The 18,221-nt window shown below is 44.9% G+C and overlaps 1 protein-coding gene across 2 annotated transcripts in view; it reads left to right on the forward strand.

Moving 5' to 3' along the window:
- Nucleotides 1-18,221, forward strand: part of IL16 (interleukin 16) — a 122,947-nt gene that overhangs the window by 79,136 nt on the left and 25,590 nt on the right. For both annotated transcript variants that reach the window (XM_061158856.1, XM_061158855.1), the window contains 5 exons: nt 6,018-6,091; nt 7,616-7,832; nt 9,777-9,894; nt 12,088-12,220; nt 18,070-18,157. In XM_061158856.1, coding sequence (XP_061014839.1) covers nt 6,018-6,091; nt 7,616-7,832; nt 9,777-9,894; nt 12,088-12,220; nt 18,070-18,157 — 630 coding nt within the window. The remainder of the gene's footprint in view (nt 1-6,017; nt 6,092-7,615; nt 7,833-9,776; nt 9,895-12,087; nt 12,221-18,069; nt 18,158-18,221) is intronic.

Below are 18,221 nucleotides of genomic sequence, written 5' to 3' on the forward strand. Positions count from 1 at the left end.
AGACTGCTCCAAACAGGTAGTGGGGGAAGGTCAGTATATAAGATTTTGGTGAAGGCGGCGTTCAGTGCAATCAAGCACTTACTTTACAAGAGGTTTTCTGCTAGTCACGAGGAGCTAATGTCACTAAGAGCTAATCTTAGTGCTTTTCTAGATATGAGGAAATGTGAGGATTGGGGTCATAAAATCAGTTCCTGAAATTATCTAGCTATCTATAAAGATCTGTTCCACCAGTTTCCCTGGAGCTCAAAGTGCCTCACTCTCTACCCTGGACTCGCTTCAGGGTGTGTCAAAAGTCAACAGCTGCAGCAGCCCAGGGTTCAATCTCCACAGAGGCAGATGGCAGATGCCCTTGGCAGGTGCCAATTTGTAGTTGACAGGTGCAACAAAACTATTGTGTCCAGATCAAGGCTAATAATATTTTATCTGTATTCTCCTTGCAAAAAAATGATTGTGTAAGATTTATATGGCAAAACCGAGGCTAATCACCTTCCACCAGAAATGACCAAATAAGGAATAAAGACTGGGGGTTCCAGAGTTGGGCTCCGTGGCTCCGTTGGGATGGACCTTCTAATAATTTGAAGACAAGTTCAGGATTTTGTGTAATGAAGAATGAGTAGTGAAGTATGAAGTATGTCCTTTATAAATCCTTCCTTCAGCATGCACTTAGTTATATTGTGATTATTTTTTTAATTTGTGAATTTTCATTCCTCAACTTGGCATCTTCTAAGGACGAGGACTGAGCCTTTTGTTTTTCTCCTCTAGTTTTAGCAACTGAACATATCAAGCTGATTTGAATATTCTCCCCACCTCTTTTATTGTCACAGACACATTGGATAAAACAGCACTTTCAAACTCTAGAGAAAGAAATGGAAACGCCCAGCTTTTCAGACACAAAGAAACCACTTAATCTCAAGTATGACATTCCCAGGAGTTGATGATGTGATAGTGAAACTGACTGGTGTCGTTTCTAGGGCTCCAAAAAGCTCTGGTACCATTGTTCTTTATGTCTCAGCACAGAAAGAATTCAGTGAGAGACAAAGTAGTAGATAAGGAGTGGTTTATTAGAATAGGACACTTGTGAGTTCTATAGGTGGGCAGATGAGAAATGCCACACCCTGAGAACTTATGGGGCTTCAGTTTTATAATAATAAGGAAACGTGGGGAGAAGAAGACCTTCTTTCTCTTTCTTGAGTAGACGTCATGCGTCCATCATCAGCTCCTCCTCCAGGTTGGCCAGGAGCGTTTTCTTGTCCCTACAGGCCAAGCTAGGTCCACACATTACTCTTTCTCATGTGTGCAGAGAGCGTGTCCTAGGGATTGTTAACTTGCTGAGCTCACTGGGCAGAATGTGGGGCTCACGCCACTGTTGTTTTCCTGTTTTGGGAGCATGTCTCCAGCTTCTGTCGCATGGTTTTGTAGCTAAACAGGCCTGCTTGGTTCTGTGGTTAAGCAAACCTGCTTTCCTAAGTAATCATTAGCTGACAGGCTCTCTGGTATTTTTTCTACTCACAGTCCCCTAGTGGGATTAACTATTTAATCACCTACTTTGTCTCTTCACTCTGTCCCTGTCAATAGCACAGGAAGCTGCTTATGGCATAAGGCCCAGGGGCTGGGGTTTGATGCCCACACAGGGACAGGGGAGGTGGCCATGGGCCCTGGGAACCTCTGAGAACCTGCAGAAAGCCTTTGTGCTCATGAGCCAGCAAGCTAAGGGAAGCAAGGAGGAAATATAACATTGTCCTCAGCTCTTGGGTGGAGGAAAGACATCTCCCTCAAGAAAACAAAGAATCAGCCTGTGTCTGGGTGAGTCTGCAGCTTTCCCATCAGAACCTGGGTCTCAGGACTCCCACACCACCGAGCTTATGTTACAACTAGACCTAAACCAGCCCTGAGACCCCTGGGTGCCTACTGGAAAGAAAGGGAAAAAATAAAAGCAGTCTGAGGGGAGTTCCCTCCCAGCATCAGGGTCTTTTCCAATGAGTCAACTCTTCGCACGAGGTGGCCTAAGTATTGGAGCTTCAGCTTCAGCATCAGTCCTTCCAATTAACACCCAGGACTGATCTCCTTTAGGATGGACTGGTTGGATCTCCTTGCAGGCCAAGGGATTCTCAAGAGTCTTCTCCAACACCACACTTCAAAAGCATCAATTCTTCAGTGCTCAGCTTTCTTCACAGTCCAACTCTCACATCGATACATGACCACTGGAAAAACCATAGCCTTGACCAGAAGGACCTTTATTGGCAAATTAATGTCTCCCACTTTTTACTAGTGGGAGTTCCACTAGTAAACAAGCTCCCCTTGAAAATGGGTTGAAAATAAAGACTATAACTTTTCAGCCACAAAAAGAATTAAATCCTGCCACTTAGGACAACATGGATGGACCTTGAAGACATTATGCTGTGTGAGATAAATCAGACAGAGAAAGACAGTACATGATCTTATTTACATGTGGACTAAAAACAGAACAAAAAACCTGAACTCACAGATTCGGAGACTAAATGGGTGGTTGCTGAAGGTGGTCAAAAGTCATGAGCTTCCAGTTATAAAATGAATCAATGATGGTGACTTTAGTTAATAATATTATATTGTGCGTTTGAAAGTTGCTGAGAGAGTAGAGCTTTTTAAAAGTTTTTTTATTGAAGTATAGATGATTTACAGTGTTGTGCTAATTTCTGCTGTATAGCAAAGCAACTCAGTGATACACATTTATATTCTTTTTCATATTCTTCTCCATTATGGCTTATCATAGGATATTGAGTATAGTTCCCTGTGCTGTACAGTAGGACCTTCCTGTTTATCCATCCTCTATATACTAGTTTGCATCTGCCAATCCCAAACTCCCACTCCTTCCCTCTTCCAGCCCTCCACTGCTTTGACAACCACATACCTCTTTAGATAGTAGATCTTGCAAGTTTTCTCATCACAATGAAAAAAAAACTTGTAACCAGGTGTGGTGACTAATATTAACTAGATTATGAGTTAAGCAAACTCCAGGAGATGGTGAAGGACAGGAAAGCCTGGGGTGCTACAGTCCATTGGGTCAGTCCATTGGGTCAAAAAGAATCAGACATGACTTAGCAACTGAACAACAACAATATTGTGGTGATTATTTCTCAGTGTATAATATGCTGAAAAAAAATAAAAGAAGTAACTGAAAAACAATAAGGAAAGAATAGAACACAGTGAAAAGATAAATGTGAAAATATAACTTAGAAATTAAAAAAAGTAAAGCCATTGAAATTTAAAAACAAACAAACCTTGGTGAATGGGTTAGACAGCAGATAAATGCAACTGTCAGGAGAATATGTGAGCTGGAAATTATCCAGGAGGCCACACAGAGCAATGGAGAAGAAAAAGATGAGCACTAGAGAAACAAGGAAAAGAGGTTGAGAAGGTCTAGAATAATCTAATGAGAATTCTAGAAAGAAAGAGCATCATGAGAGCAGGGGAGTGATAGGTAATGAGAGCATGGTTAAGAATATTCTAGAATTATTTCAAAGCCCAGAACTTCAATATGAGGAAGCACCCCAATACATCCTAGTTAAAATTCAGCCTATTGAAGACAAAGGGAAAAGTGTATTTAAAACAACCAGAGAAAAAAAGATGGATTGTCTATCAGTTCAGTTCAGTTCAGTCGCTCATTTGTGTCCGACTCTTTGCAACCCCATGAATTGCAGCATGCCAGGCCTCCCTGTCCATCACCAACTCCTGGAGTTTACTCAAACCCATGTCCATTGAGTCAGTGATGCCATCCAACCATCTCATCCTCTGTCGTCCCCTTCTCCTCCTGCCCCCAATCCCTCCCAGCATCAGGGTGTTTTCCAATGAGTCAGCTCTTCGCATGAGGTGGCCTAAGTATTGGAGCTTCAGCTTCAGCATCAGTCCTTCCAATCAACACCCAGGACTGATCTCCTTTTGGATGGACTGGTTGGATCTCCTTGCAGTCCAAGGGACTCTCAAGAGTCTTCTCCAACACCACAGTTCAAAAGCATCAATTCTTCAGTGCTCAGCTTTCTTCACAGTCCAACTCTCACATCGATACATGACCACTGGAAAAACCATAGCCTTGACCAGAAGGACCTTGTTGTCAAAGTAATGTCTCTGCTTTTTAATATGCTATCTAGGTTGGTCATAACTTTCCTTCCAAGAAGTAAGCGTCTTTTAATTTCATGGCTGCAGTCACCATCTGCAGTGATTTTGGAGCCCCCAAAATAAAGTCAGCCACTGTTTCCACTGTTTCCCCATCTATTTCCCATGAATTGATGGGACCAGATGCCATGATCTTAGTTTTCTGAATGTTGAGCCTTAAGCCAACTTTTTCACTCTCCTCTTTCACTTTCATCAAGAGGCTTTTTAGTTCCTCTTCACTTTCTGCCATAAGGGTGGTGTCATCTGCACATCTAAGGTTATTGATATTTCTCCCGGCAATCTTGATTCCAGCTTGTGCTTCTTCCAGCCCAGTGTTTCTCATGATGTACTCTGCATATAAGTTAAACAAGCAGGGCGACAATATACAGCCTTGACGTACTCCTTTTCCTATTTGGAACCAGTGTGTTGTTTCCTGTCCAGTTCTAACTGTTGCTTCCTGACCTGCATATAGGTTTCTCAAGAGGCAGGTCAGGTGGTCTGGTATTCCCATCTCTTTCAGAATTTTCCACAGTTTATTGTGATCCACACAAAGTCTTTGGCATAGTCAATAAAGCAGAAATAGACATATAATGGACCCATAATTAAATGACTGCAGATTCAACAACAGCAATCAGGCCAGAAAGTCATGTTAAAAATACAAAAGCAGAGGACTTCCCTCGGGGTCCAGTGGTTAAGACTCTGTGCTTCCACAGTAGAGGGCACAGGTTCAATCCCTGGTTGGGAAACTAAAATCCCACATGCCTTGCAGTGTGGTCAAACAAAAACAAAACAAAAAAAACAAAACAGAGACAGTGCTGTCTGTTGGTGTATTGAATAGATTGAATGAATGGGAGAAAGTGATTTTCTGTGCACATAAAAATGGATTTCTGGATACAGAAAAAATTCTTCTCTTAGGTGTGTTAGTGTTGTGGAGACAGGACTTGGAGTAAAAAGCCCCCAGTCCTAATTCTTGTTACCATATGAACTTCAGACTTCTCTGAGCTCACTTTCCTCTTCTATAAGACATGATCTTCATGGCATTCTGGAAACATCACATCCAACCCACATTTAGTGAGTACTAGGGAGGCCTCACCCAGAACTGGCCCTCGGGGTACAGTGCCTGCTGTTACAAAGCCCCATCTTCAGGGAGGGACTCTTGGGCTATCAGTGACCACTGGGATGATGAGAGCTCTGAGAGTGGGAGGTGCCAGGTGCCCCAAGAGCACAAAATCGGAAGAGACTGAGAGGTTAAGAGGCAGTAGCTGGGACTTCCCTGGTGGTTCAGTGGTTAAGAATCTACCTTCTAATGCAGGGGACACGGGTTCGATCCCTGACTGGGGAACTAAGATCCCACATGCCACAGGGCAACTAAGCCCACTCATGGCAACTAAAGAAAGCTTGTGGACCACAACAAAGACCCAGTGCAACAAAAAATAAAGAGATGGTAGCTGGAAAATGTAGGAGATACATGTTGTAGTTGAGAAGATCCATGGAAACAAGCACAGAGCTTCACAGATGACAGTGGAAAGGCAGGTGTATGATGTTTCAGCAAGTGGTCCAGGGGAGAGGGCGGCATGAGGGGCTGAAGCTGGAGGGGAAGAGGTGAAGCCAGGAGGTGGACAGGGAGCCGACTGGGCCAGGCCTTGGCTAAGGACTCTGGATCCCACCCTGGACCGTAAGAGGGGCCAGAGAAGGCCCAGCCCTGCTGCCCTGCCCGCCTCTCAGTGGGAGAGACCTGGGTGAGTAATGTGCTCTGTGGTGGTTTGTGCATCACACAGAGAGCTGGAGAGGGGGTGGGGGAGGGCACTAGAGTTTAAGGTGGGGGTAACGCCCCCTGGGGGGCCACACTCTTCTCAGCTACAATTCCTCCCTCCTCCCTCTCCCAACAGGTGATGAAATTCTGGAACTCAATGGGGAATCGATGGCTGGACTGACACATCAGGACGCTTTACAGAAGTTCAAGGTGACCGTTTGTTGTCCCTCTCTGGCCAAACGCTGGGGCCTCCAGGCAAAGGAACCGAGCTCCCAACATCACCATCCTTACTTCAAACCTACACATTTGAACCGTGGACTCCTTTGCGTGGGGCACCCCACTGACACCAATCTTGGCACAGTGCCCAAAAGAGGCCTCACTCAGGAAATCACAGTGTGGTCAGGACTGTTGTCAGAGGCCACATCAACTATCTAAGGTTTATAACACTGTTTCAGAACGTTCTGCGGAGAAGGCAATGGCACCCCACTCCAGTACTCTTGCCTGGAAAATCCCATGGATGGAGGAGCCTGGTAGGCTGCAGTCCATGGGGTCACGAAGAATCAGACATGACTGAGCGACTTCACTTTCACTTTTCACTTTTATGCATTGGAGAAGGAAATGGCAAGCTACTCCAGTGTTCTTGCCTGGAGAGTCCCAGGGATGGGGTCACACAGAGTCGGACACGACTGAAGTGACTTAGCAGCAGCAGCAAAACGTTCTGTGTATTTCTGTTACAATCTGCTTTAAGTTTTGAAGACAGTCACTGAAAGGTATTTTCTGAGTCTCTGACTGGTTAGTTCAAGACTATCTTTTTGGCATATATATGTATATATGTGGTATTTGCACATACGTGTTCAGTTGTGTCCAGTTCTTTGTGACCCCATGGACTGCAGCCTGCCAGGCTCCTCTGTCCATGGCATTTCCCAGGCAAGAATATCGGAGTAGGTTGCCAATTCCTTCTCCAGGGGATTGTCCAGACCCAGGGATTGAACCCGTGTCTCTTGCATCTTCTGCATTGGTAGGAGGATTCTTCACTACTGAGCCACCTGGGAATGGGCTTCCGTATAGTTCATCTGGTAAAGAATCCACCTGCAATGCAGGAGACCCCAGTTTGATTCCTGGGTCAGGAAGATCCACTGGAGAAGGGAACGGCTACCCACTCCAGTATTCTGGCCTGAAGAATTCCATGGACTGTATAGTCTATGGGATCACAAAGAGACACAACTGAGCAACTTTCACTTTCACCTGGGAATATATGTGGTATATAAGATGTCATATCCATATTCAGACATACAAATATATATCATGTATATGTATACTTGGGCTTCCCTGGTGGTTCAATGGTGTAAAAAAAAAAATCCCCCTGTCAATGTAGGAGAAACAGGTTTGATCCCTGAGTCAGGAAGACCCCCTAGAGAAGGGAATGGCAACCCACTCCAGTATTCTTGCCTGGAGAATCCCATGAATAGAGGAGCCTGACAGGCTACAGTCTGTGGGGTCCCAAAGAGTCAGACGTGACTGAACAACTAAACAGGAATCAGACGTGACTGAACAACTAAACAACTGCATATGTATATACAGGTTTCCATATCACACACACACACACACACACACTGCTACATGTTCTTCAAAAACATGTTCTTCCGCTATTGTTATTTACAAAAAAATAGTAATAAATAAAATGTCGGCCTTGCCCCGAGCTGCTGCTGGAAGCTGTGACCCTCTCTATTTCAGCAAGCCAAAAAGGGGCTGCTCACCCTCACGGTCAGGACCCGCCTGACGGCCCCCCACTCCCTGGGCAGCCACCTGTCGCCCCCACTGTGCCGCTCCCTGAGCTCCAGCACCTGCATCACCAAGGACTGCGGCCCCTTCGTCCTGGAGAGCCCCGGGGCGCCCGCCAGCAGCACCAAGCCCAACGACAGGATCCTGGTGGAGGTGTCGCTGAAGAAAGGTAGGCAGGCACTGCCTCCTGGGGCCTCACTGTCCTCCTCCACCCTCTGACTGGACCCCCCACTTCTGAGCTGTCTCCCAGACTCTCCTAGGGGGAATCAGGCCGGGCTGTTGTCCTTAAACAGATTTTTGTTGTTGGCGTATAGTTGCCTTATGGCTTCCCAGGTGGCTCAGATGGTGAAGAATCCACCTGCCAATGCAGTAGACGTGGGTTTGGTCCCTGGGCCAGGAAGATCCCCTGGAGAAGGCAATATCAACCCACTTCAGTATTCTTGCCTGGGAAATCCCATCTACAGTCCATGGGGTTGCAAGGGTTGGACACAGCCAAGCGACCGAGCACACACATGGTTGATTTACAATATCGTGTTAGTTTCTGCTGTACAGGAAAGTGAATCAGCTGTGCATATACATATATCCCTCTTTTTTGGATTTCCTTCCCACTTAAATCACCAGAGAGCAATGAGTAGAGTTTCTGTGCTCTACAATAGGTTCTCATTAGTTAGCTATTTTATACATAGTAATATATATATGTCAATCCCAGTCTCCCAGTTCATCCCACCTCCCTTTCCCCCTTGGTACCCATACGATTGTCCTTGATGTCTGTGTCTCTGTTTATGATTTTCCAATATTTTATGATTATTGTTTAGCCCCAGGGTCTAGGGCTCTGTTTGTTAACAGAAACCCAGGACATGGCATCCAAATTCAGTTAATTCAGTCAGTGTGTTCTGGTGCAGTGGTTAAAATAAAACAGAATGAAGCAAACACAGGGCTCTCTCTCATGCATACACACATACACGACCAGGAGTTACAGCTCTATGGCTAATCTGCTGGGACCTTGGATAGGTCACTTGCCCTCTCTGGGATCTTTTTCTTACTTGCAACAGAGAATTGAGATGCTCTCACACTCAGACATTTGAAGATCAACATAGAGTCCCTTCACCACTCGGGGTGGATGCTGACAGCGACAGGCTCAGCAGCCCCTCCCGGCCAGAGTGCAGCCAGGCTGAGACCTGGAGGGTGAAGAGGAGGTGGCCGGCCCAGATTGTTGGGAGAGAGGGAAGGCCAGTGTGGCTGCAGCAAGGTGGGCAGGGTGAGAAGTGGTTTTGGAGCCCTTGGTGGGGACAGAGAGAAAGAACCTGCAGGCCTTTGTAGTTTTGTTGTTGTTGTTCAGTTGCTCAGTTGTGTTTGACTCTTTGTGACACCATGGACTGCAGCACACCAGGTTTTCCTGTCCTTCACTATCTCCCAGGGTTTGTTCAAATTCATGTCCATTGAGTTGGTGATGGCATCCAACCATCTCATCCTCTTGTCACTGTCTTCTCCTCCTGCCCTCAATGTTTCCCAGCATCAGGGTCTTTTCCAGTGAGTTGGCTCTTTGCATCAGGTGGCCAAAGTATTTGAAGCTTCAGCTTCAGCATCAGTCCTTCAGTGAATATTCAGGATTGATTTCCTTTAGAATTGACTAGTTTGATCTCCTTGATTGATTCTCTGCTAATTGCAATTGGAAATCCTTGAGGGACTTCTGAGCACTTTCTCCATGATGAGCCATGTTCCAGCCATACTGGCTGGCCTCCTTGTTGGTTCTGCAACCTGGCCTGCTCTCCTTCCTTCTTCCCTGCCTCCCATCTTCCCTCTTTCCTCCTTCCTTCCCTCCCTCCGTCTGTCCCTTCCTCCTTTCCTTTTCCCATTTTTCCTTCTCTCTCCATGTCTTCCTTCCTTCTCTTTCCCTATTTGATCTCAGCATCCTCATCTGCCTTGGTCACTAGTTTCTGACCCCTGAGCAGTGCCTGTTCACAGTGATGCTCTGTGACTATGCATGTAGTGAATGCATTGATCAATAGGAGACACCAGCTAACCCAGAACAAGTTTGGGCCCCTGACACACCAGCACACACCTGGTCTAGTGCAGTCACAAGCCCCAGCCTCCACCCTGTTCTGCCTTCCAGAGGCTGGTGTCGGGCTGGGCATCGGACTGTGCAGCATCCCCTATTTCCAGTGCATTTCCGGCATCTTCGTTCACACACTGTCTCCAGGATCCGTGGCACACCTGGATGGTCGACTGCGGTATGTCCCGATTATGTTTTGGAAAAGATCTTAGGGAAGGAATTCCTTAGTGTGTCAGGAGATTGCTCGGAAGATGAGATCTTTAAAATTGTCCAGTGATAGCTCAGAGCCTTGATCCTCAAAGTGTGGTTCCTGGACCAGGGGCATTGACATCCCTTGGGAATCCCTTGGACATGCAGAATTCCAGGGCCCTCCCTGACTCACTGAATTGAAACCAGCATTTTTAGGCGATCCTGGGGAATTTGTACACACATCATCATGTAAGAAATATTGTTTCAGAGAATAATGGCCAGAAACAGAAAACATGAAGTGAACTCACTTTAATTCAGATATAACTGATGTTGATTGTATAGTGACATAAACAGGAGGTTCAAGGAGGTTTGCCTGTGTAGTCTATGTGGAAAAAAAAGCTTACTGAGTAAATCAGTAGTATTAACTCCATTTCTTGGTAGCACAAACAAAAGATTTTTCGGCATTTCATGTATGTCTTTTTACAAATAACTTCTAAGAGAAGTAAAAATCTAAATTTTATTTTCAACAAGTTATCTGAGTCTAGTAATAACATTTTATTCCAGTTTAACTTGTTAGAATACTCAGTTCCACATTCATATATGGTTTATCTTCTCTCATCGAGCATATGATATATGCTGGTAGCTCAGTAGTAAAGAATCTGCCTGCCACGCAGGAAATTCCTGGGTCAAGTTCAGTTCCTGGGTCAGGAAGATCCTCTGGGGAAGGAAATGGCAACCCACTCCAGTTTTCTTGCCTGGGAAATCTCATGGACAGAGGAACCTGGTGGGCTACAGTCCATGGGGTCCCAAAGAGTCGGACATGACTTAGCTACTAAACAACAGCAATATATGCTATATATTTGTATGTATTCCAGATAATGTATCTTCATGTATACCTTCTCTACTGAGTTTGGGTTTTGCTAAATCAGCAGGGTTTGGCCATATTTTAAAGGTCTTCCTATCACTATAGTATGTACAGGCTTGAATTAATGATGGGTTTGCTGCTATCCTAGGCAGGAGGGTGATGGCTGATTGGCTGAGCTGCTGTGCTGTCATCTGGGACAGCGTGGCTAAGTCAGAGTGATGGTTTTAGTCCAAATCTCTTGAGACAGTCTTCCTTCTTAGACTTGAGCTGAGTAGGGATTGTTTTGGAAACTTTCACTTTCCTTGCCATCAGGTGCTATCTGGCGATGGTCTTTTACAGCAATGAAAATGTGTGCTTTCTTAGCAAGAACGGGAAAGGGGGACCAACTCTGCATTAGCAATGTAGAAGAAAGAAGCAGCCGATCACAGCAGCAGGAACCATGAAATCAGTGTCAGGAGACCTAAATTTCAGTCCCAACTCTGCTGATAACCAGCTAGGGCAGAGGATGGCAAATGAGGGCCCACCATCTGTTTTTTTTTTTAATAAAGTTTTATTGGAACAAAGCTGTACTCATTCATTTACATATTCTCTAAGGCTGTTGTTTTTATGCTATGATATCAGAGTTGCAGAGCTGCGATAAAGATGGTATGGTCTGCAAAGCCTAAAATATTTGCTATGTGGCACTTAACAGAAAAAGTTTTTAGTCCTTAAGTGAGGTCTTATTGAGGAGGTAATTTCACCTCTGCCTCATTTTCCCCATGTGTGAAGCAAGGGAATTGGTTTGTATAAATTCCCTGTTTATCAAAGCAGCCTTATTTTTTTCTACCTCATCTCCCCCCCATTTCCTGCCTTATAAGAATGAACTCCATTGCCTTCCCAATTTATTTCTTTTTATAAGAACCTCAACCAGTGATTTCTTCTCTACCTTTTAGCACATCCCATTCGTTCATTTCCTTACACATTCTACGTATGGGAACACAGAAGGCCCAAGAGAGGACGTGATCAGTTCACCTGTGGTTAATTGGTTAATCTATTACACTGGTTAAACTACACCCTTCATCTCATTTGAGTTTTAAGTTATATGGACAAGGGCAGAAAAAAGTTACAAACTGTGGTGAATGTTGCCCCACTCTGGGATGCACCATCTCCCACTTTGTGGTCATGCATGAAGTGGGTGTGTGATGAGCTGCTTTGGTCAGTGCGGTGAATTTGGGGTCTCATCACGTAGCCTAGGAAGGAGTGGGACCTTGGGGACTCAGCCGTGCACATGCCCTGTGAATGAGCTGCCTGACGGCTCCCTGTTGCTGCCTTTTGCAGATGCGGCGATGAGCTGGTGGAGATCAACGACTCCCCCGTTCACTGCATGACACTCAACGAAGTCTATGCCATCCTGAGTCACTGTAACCCGGGTCCCATCCCCATCATGGTTAGCCGCCATCCGGACCCACAGGTGACTCCCCCTGAGCATCCTTTTCCTCCCAGGCCCACTCTTGCAGGACTCCCATGGGAACAAGAAGTGGATGAACATGCAGACATTGTTAAATGAGTTTGAACCAAACATCTGTACTAACAAGTTTCTGCAGCAGAAGTCCTATGCAAGCTCCTAGACACCGAGGCACTTGGCATTAGCTCAGGGAGGTTCTTGTAGCTGATTTACAGGCCTGAGGGCTGGAAAACATAGACCCAGAGTTTCTGTTAACGGGTAGAAGAGACTCACTCATCCATGCATCCAGCAGGTCCCCACTATGTGACTCTCTGGAGCTGGGTGCTGGGCACACAGGAAGAGTGAGTGAGCTCTTAGCACACAGTCCTGCCCTCCAGATCCTTACATTCCCACGAGACTGGCAGAGAAATCATTGCAATATTGCAATGATTGCAATATTGCAAAATTGCGTGGTCAGTACTATAAGAACGCAGGGATAGGGAAGGGAAGGCTAGATAAAAGCAAGATGTACAGAAGTTAATTTTCTCCAGGCAAAGACTTTGTGAAAGGTCATTCCAGGCAGCAGGGACACAGAGTTAAGTTGCAGAGTTGTGAAGTCACCTGCCATGGAAGGAGGGAGGGGTAGGTTCTCTGGACTGAGGTGCAGAGACCAGAGCAGAGGGTTGAGAAAGTTTGGTGAGGCATTGGGGTCACATGCCAAGGGCTTTCCACAGCATGCTAAGGTGTTTGCATTCTGTGGGTGGTGATGAGCTAGGGGAGTCTGAAGCTCATGTTCAGATTTTTCTTCTTACCCTTTGATTGCTCTGCAGAGGACAGGATGGAGTAGGTGGAGTTGGAGTTTTTCAGAGGAAGGAAACAGATGATGGGGCCTGAATTAAACAGCAGATGTGGGAGGAGAATAGAGCAGAAGGGGCAGCAGGAGGCAACATGGGAAGAATCAACAAAATCTGCTGGTTGGGGACTTCCCTGGCAGTCCAGTGGTTAAGGCTCTGCACTTTCAATGCAGGGGCTACAGTTTTGATCCCTGATCGGGGAACTAAGATCCCACATGCCTTGTGGCATGGCCAAAAAATAAACAAATAAATAAATTAAATAGACCAGCAACAAGGATTTTAAAAACCATCTTCAATTCCCAGATGTTGGGGGAAAAAAAGAGATCTATTGGCTGATTAGGTTTGGGATAAGAGAGAGAGGAGCCTAGGAGGACTGGAGTGTTTTTAGATTGGAAGATGGAGCGATGGCAACACCACAGCCAGAACAGAGAACTGGAGAAGGGAGTGTACTTGGGAGGAAAGAGAATTGTGGAGGCATTCCAAGCTCGAGTTGGAAAAGAATTTCCAGACACAGAGCAGTTCAGAGGGGAATGAGTGTTTTAAGAACAAAGAGCAGAGATAATGTGGGCAATGGGAGCACAGCAGGCCAACCTCCAGGCAGACCTGGCAGACCAGGAGGAGCCTACAATTTCTGTGGGTTAATAGTCAATTTTTATAGCCTCAAGACAAAGAAAATTCCTGCTGGACGGTTGGTGTTAGGTGATTGGTTGGGGCGCCATAGGTTGTTTACTGGAGTGGGCATCTTTGCCTAATTGGGAGTCAGGAAGCTTGTTAGTGATGATCAGGAGGCTTTTGGCAAAGCCAAAGGGGCTCAGTCAGCTTCAGAGGTGACCTTGATTCTGGGCTCCACTTCTGAGGAGGCCTAACACCTGTGACCTTGGGGCAGAACTCAACAAGAATGATCTCAATTGGGGACCAGTAAGATGGAGGCACTGTAGGGTGTTTAGTTAGACAGGCTAGCAGGCAGTTAGCTTTAGGACTGATAATGGTTGGCTTTAGAAAAGGTAGAGGAACCAGAGATCAAATTGCCAACATCCATTGGATCACCGAAAAAGCAAGAGAATTCCAGAAAAACATCTACTTCTGCTTTATTGACTACGACAAAGTCTTTAACTGTGTGGATAACAACACACTGTGGAAAATTCTTAAAGAGTTGGGAATACACCTTACCTGCCACCTTACCTTACAGACCACCTTACCTGCCTCCTGAGAAATCTGTATTCAGGTCAAGAAGAAACAGTTAGAACCAGATTTGGAACACCAGACTGGTTCCAAATTGGGAAAGGAGTACGTCAAGGCCGTATATTGTCACCCTGCTTACTTAACTTCTATGCAGAGTACATAATGAGAAATGCCAGGTTTGATGAAGCACAAGCTGTAATCAGTATTGCTGGGAGAAATATCAATAACCTTAGATATGCAGATGACACCACCCTTATGGCAGAAAGAGAAGAAGAACTAAAGAGCCTCTTGATAAAAGTGAAAGGAGAGAGTGAAAAAGTTGGCTTAAAACTCAGCATTCAAAAAATGAAGATCATGGCATCCGTTCTCATCTCTTCATGGCACATAGATGGGGAAACAATGAAAACAGTGAGAGACTTTATTTTCTTGGGCTCAAAAATCATTGCAGATGGTGACTGTAGCCATGAAATTAAAAGATGCTTGCTCCTTGGAAGAAAAGCTATGACCAACCTAGAGAGCATGTTAAAAAGCAGAGACATTACTTTGCTGACAAAGGTCCATCTAGTCAAAGCTATGGTTTTTCCAGCAGTCATGTATGGATGTGTGAGTTGGACTATAAAGAAAGCTGAGTGCTGAAGAATTGATGCTTTTGAACTGTGGTGCTGGAGAAGACTCTTGAGAGTCCCTTGGACTGCAAGGAGATAAAATCAGTCAATCCTAAAGGAAATCAGTCCTGAATATTCATTAGAAGGACTGATGTTGAAGCTGAAGCTCCAATACTTTGGCCATCTGATGAGAAGAACTGACTCATTGGAAAAGATCCTGGTACTGGGAATGATTGAAGGCAGGAGGAGAAGGGGATGACAGAGGATGAGATAGTTGGATGGCATGACCAACTCAATGGACATGAGTTTGAGCAGGCTCCGAGAGTTGGTGATAAATATAGAAGACTGGTGTGCTGCAGTCCATGGGGTCACAGAGTCAGACATGACTGAGCGACTGATCTGAACTGAACTGAACTGAGTGGCTGGCAAGTGAGATGCAGGTGGGAGCACAACTTGGGAAGTGCAGCCATGGGCATGGGTGTGATGACTTTGGGGACCCTGGTGATAATCACCATCAGTCTTTACTTCACTCAATGTGTTCCAGGTGGGTTTGCCAAAGACCTGATATACACAATGGCATTTAGTTGTTGTCCAACTCTGAAGCTGGTATGATTTTCCCCTCCATCTCACAGATGAGAAAACTGAGGCTTAGAAGGGAAAAGGCACTTGCCCAATGGTGGAGCTACGAAGTGGAGAGGCTAGGATTTAACCCCATGATAGCCTATGTTATTAATTAGTGGATTTCTGAACTTCCAGCAGAAGTAGGACAGAGAAGGGGATGGTGGGTAAGATCCACACAGGCCTGTGTGGCAGGCTTCAAATGCAGCCCTGCTCTTTAGTGAGCGCTGACAGTAAGCACGCTGGAGGAAATATTTATGTATTATTTGGCTGCACTGGGTCTTAATTGCAACATGTGGCATCTTCTATCTTTGTTTCAGCATGCAGACTCTTAGTTGTGGGTGGAATCTAGTTCCCTGATGAGGGATGGAACCCTGCAGTGGGAACACAGAGTCTTAGCCACTGGACCACCAGGGAAGTGCCCAATCTTAGCCATTTTGAAGCATGGAGTCCAGTGGTGTGATGGACATTCACATTTGTTTTGCAGCCATAACCATCAGCCATTCCCAGGACTCTTCATTTTGCCAAAGTGACACTCTCTACCCCTTAAACAGCCCTCATACCCCGCTCTGGAGATGATTCTTCTACTTACTTTCTGTCTCCCACCGTGTCCCAGAGCTCCCACTGTTTTTGACAACTCTGATTTTGACAACTCTGCATACATCAACTAAGTGGTGTCATAGGTGACTGGGCTCTTTCACTTAGCATGGTGTCCATTAGGCTCACCTGTGCTATGGACTGTGTCAGCGTTTCCTTTCTTTTTAAGGCTGAATAAGATTCCATTGTATATAGAGGCCATATTTTGCACATCCCTTCATTTGTTGATGGACACTTGGGTGGCTCCCACCTTTTGGCTATTGTGAATCCTGTTGCTATGAACCTGGGTGTGCAAATACCTATTCGAGTCCCTGCTTTCCATTCTATGTGGGTAATATACAGAAGTAGAATTGCTGGATCATATGGTAATTCTATTTTTAATTTTTTGAGAAACTGCCATCTGTTTTCCATTTTGGCTGTCTCATTTTACATTCACACCAGCAACGCACAAGTGTTTCAATTTCTCCATATCCTTATCAACACTTGTCACTTTTTGTTTATTTATTTATTTTAATGACTTGATTTTTAGTTTTGGCTGCACTGGGTCTTTGTTGCTGTTCAAGGGCTACTCTCTAGTTGTAGTGCACAGGGTTCTCTTATTGCAGAGGATGGGCTCTAAGTTATGCGGGCTTCAGCAGTTGTGGCCCATGGGCTTATTTGCCCTGAGGCAATTGGGACCATCCTAGACCAGGGGTTGAACCTGTGTTCCCTGAATTGGCAGGCTGATTCCTAACCACTGGACCACCTAGCCATCCTCATGGGTGTGAAGTGATATCTTGTTGTGTTTTTGAGTTTTTTTTAAGATTTTTTTTTATATGGACCATTTTTAAAATCTTTACTGAATTTGTTACAATACTGCTTCCTATTGTTACAATACTGTTTTTTGTTTTGGTTTTTGGCCTTGAAACATGTGGGATCTTAGCACCTCTACCCCCTGCTTTGGAAGGGGAAGTCCTAACCACTGGACCACTAGGGAAGTTCTCTCTTGGTTTTGATCTGCATTTCCTTAATGATTACTGATGTTGAACATCTTTCCACATGCTTATTGGCCATTTGTCTGTCTTTGGAAAATATCTATTCAAATCCTTTGCCCATTTTTACTTGGATGGTTTGATTGTTCTTGCTGTTGAGTTGTAGGAATCTGATTTGCCTAAGCCTTCTCCCATTCTGTGAGTCCCATTTCACTCTGCTGATTTTGCCCTTTGTTGATTGATACATGGAACATTTTCATTTTGATGTTATCTGATTTGTCTCTTTTTCTTTCTTTTTATCTATCTTTTTCTTTTTTGTCATCAAATTGTATCTATATTTTCTGTCCAATTTATATCATAGTTCTTTGATATGCATAATATTTTCATATTGAGATTGTCCAATTTATCTGTTTTTTTTTTTCTTTTGTTTCTTGTGCTTTTCGTGTCCAAAAAGTTCTTTTTTAAAACCCTCTGATTTTACTGTGAAGTAGGTTCTATTATTGTCACTGTTTTGCAGGGGAAATATTGAGGGTTAGAAGCTTAAGTTCCTTGTGTCAGTGTATGGTTACAAAATGAGGGGACTGGGACTTGCACATGAGTCTGTTTGCTCCAGAACTCATACTTTTAACTGTTACGAGAAGGTGATTAATTACTTGTGACAATAAGATGGCTATGGTTACAGTTATGATGTTCTTGTTGTTGGTAATGAAGGCAATGATGCTGTCATGGCAGCGTTAAGTGTGGAAGAACTCCCCAGAGGTAAACTCTCAAATGGTCACTCTGCCCAGTTTGGCACCAAGTAGTGGAAAGAAGGTTGGGGAGTTCAGAGGGGCCACCTTGAGAATCCCTTTATTGACAGAGTTTGGACTTTGTCCAAATTAGGGAACCACTGATGCCCAGGGTGTTTCTGGGAGTGTCAACTCTTTGTGGAGTGGGTGTGAATAAAAGACAGCAAAATCCAGGGGCCCGGCTAGGGAACTGGTACAGGACTCAGAACCTGATGCAGAAGTTCCCACTATTTGCTTGAGGAGGTGATGTATATTTTCCAGGTCTCTGAACTGCAGCTCAAAGAAGCTGTGGCCCAGGCTGTGGAGAATGTCAAGTTTGGAAAGGAGCGGCACCAGTGGAGTCTAGAAGGTAAGGAGACAGTGAACTTGCATTTGCAGCATCTTTGTCTTCTTAGAAAGCTTTGAGTCTAGCC

This window comes from Dama dama, chromosome 13, assembly GCF_033118175.1.
Source record: "Dama dama isolate Ldn47 chromosome 13, ASM3311817v1, whole genome shotgun sequence".
In the NCBI taxonomy this organism is placed as follows: Eukaryota; Metazoa; Chordata; class Mammalia; order Artiodactyla; family Cervidae; genus Dama; species Dama dama.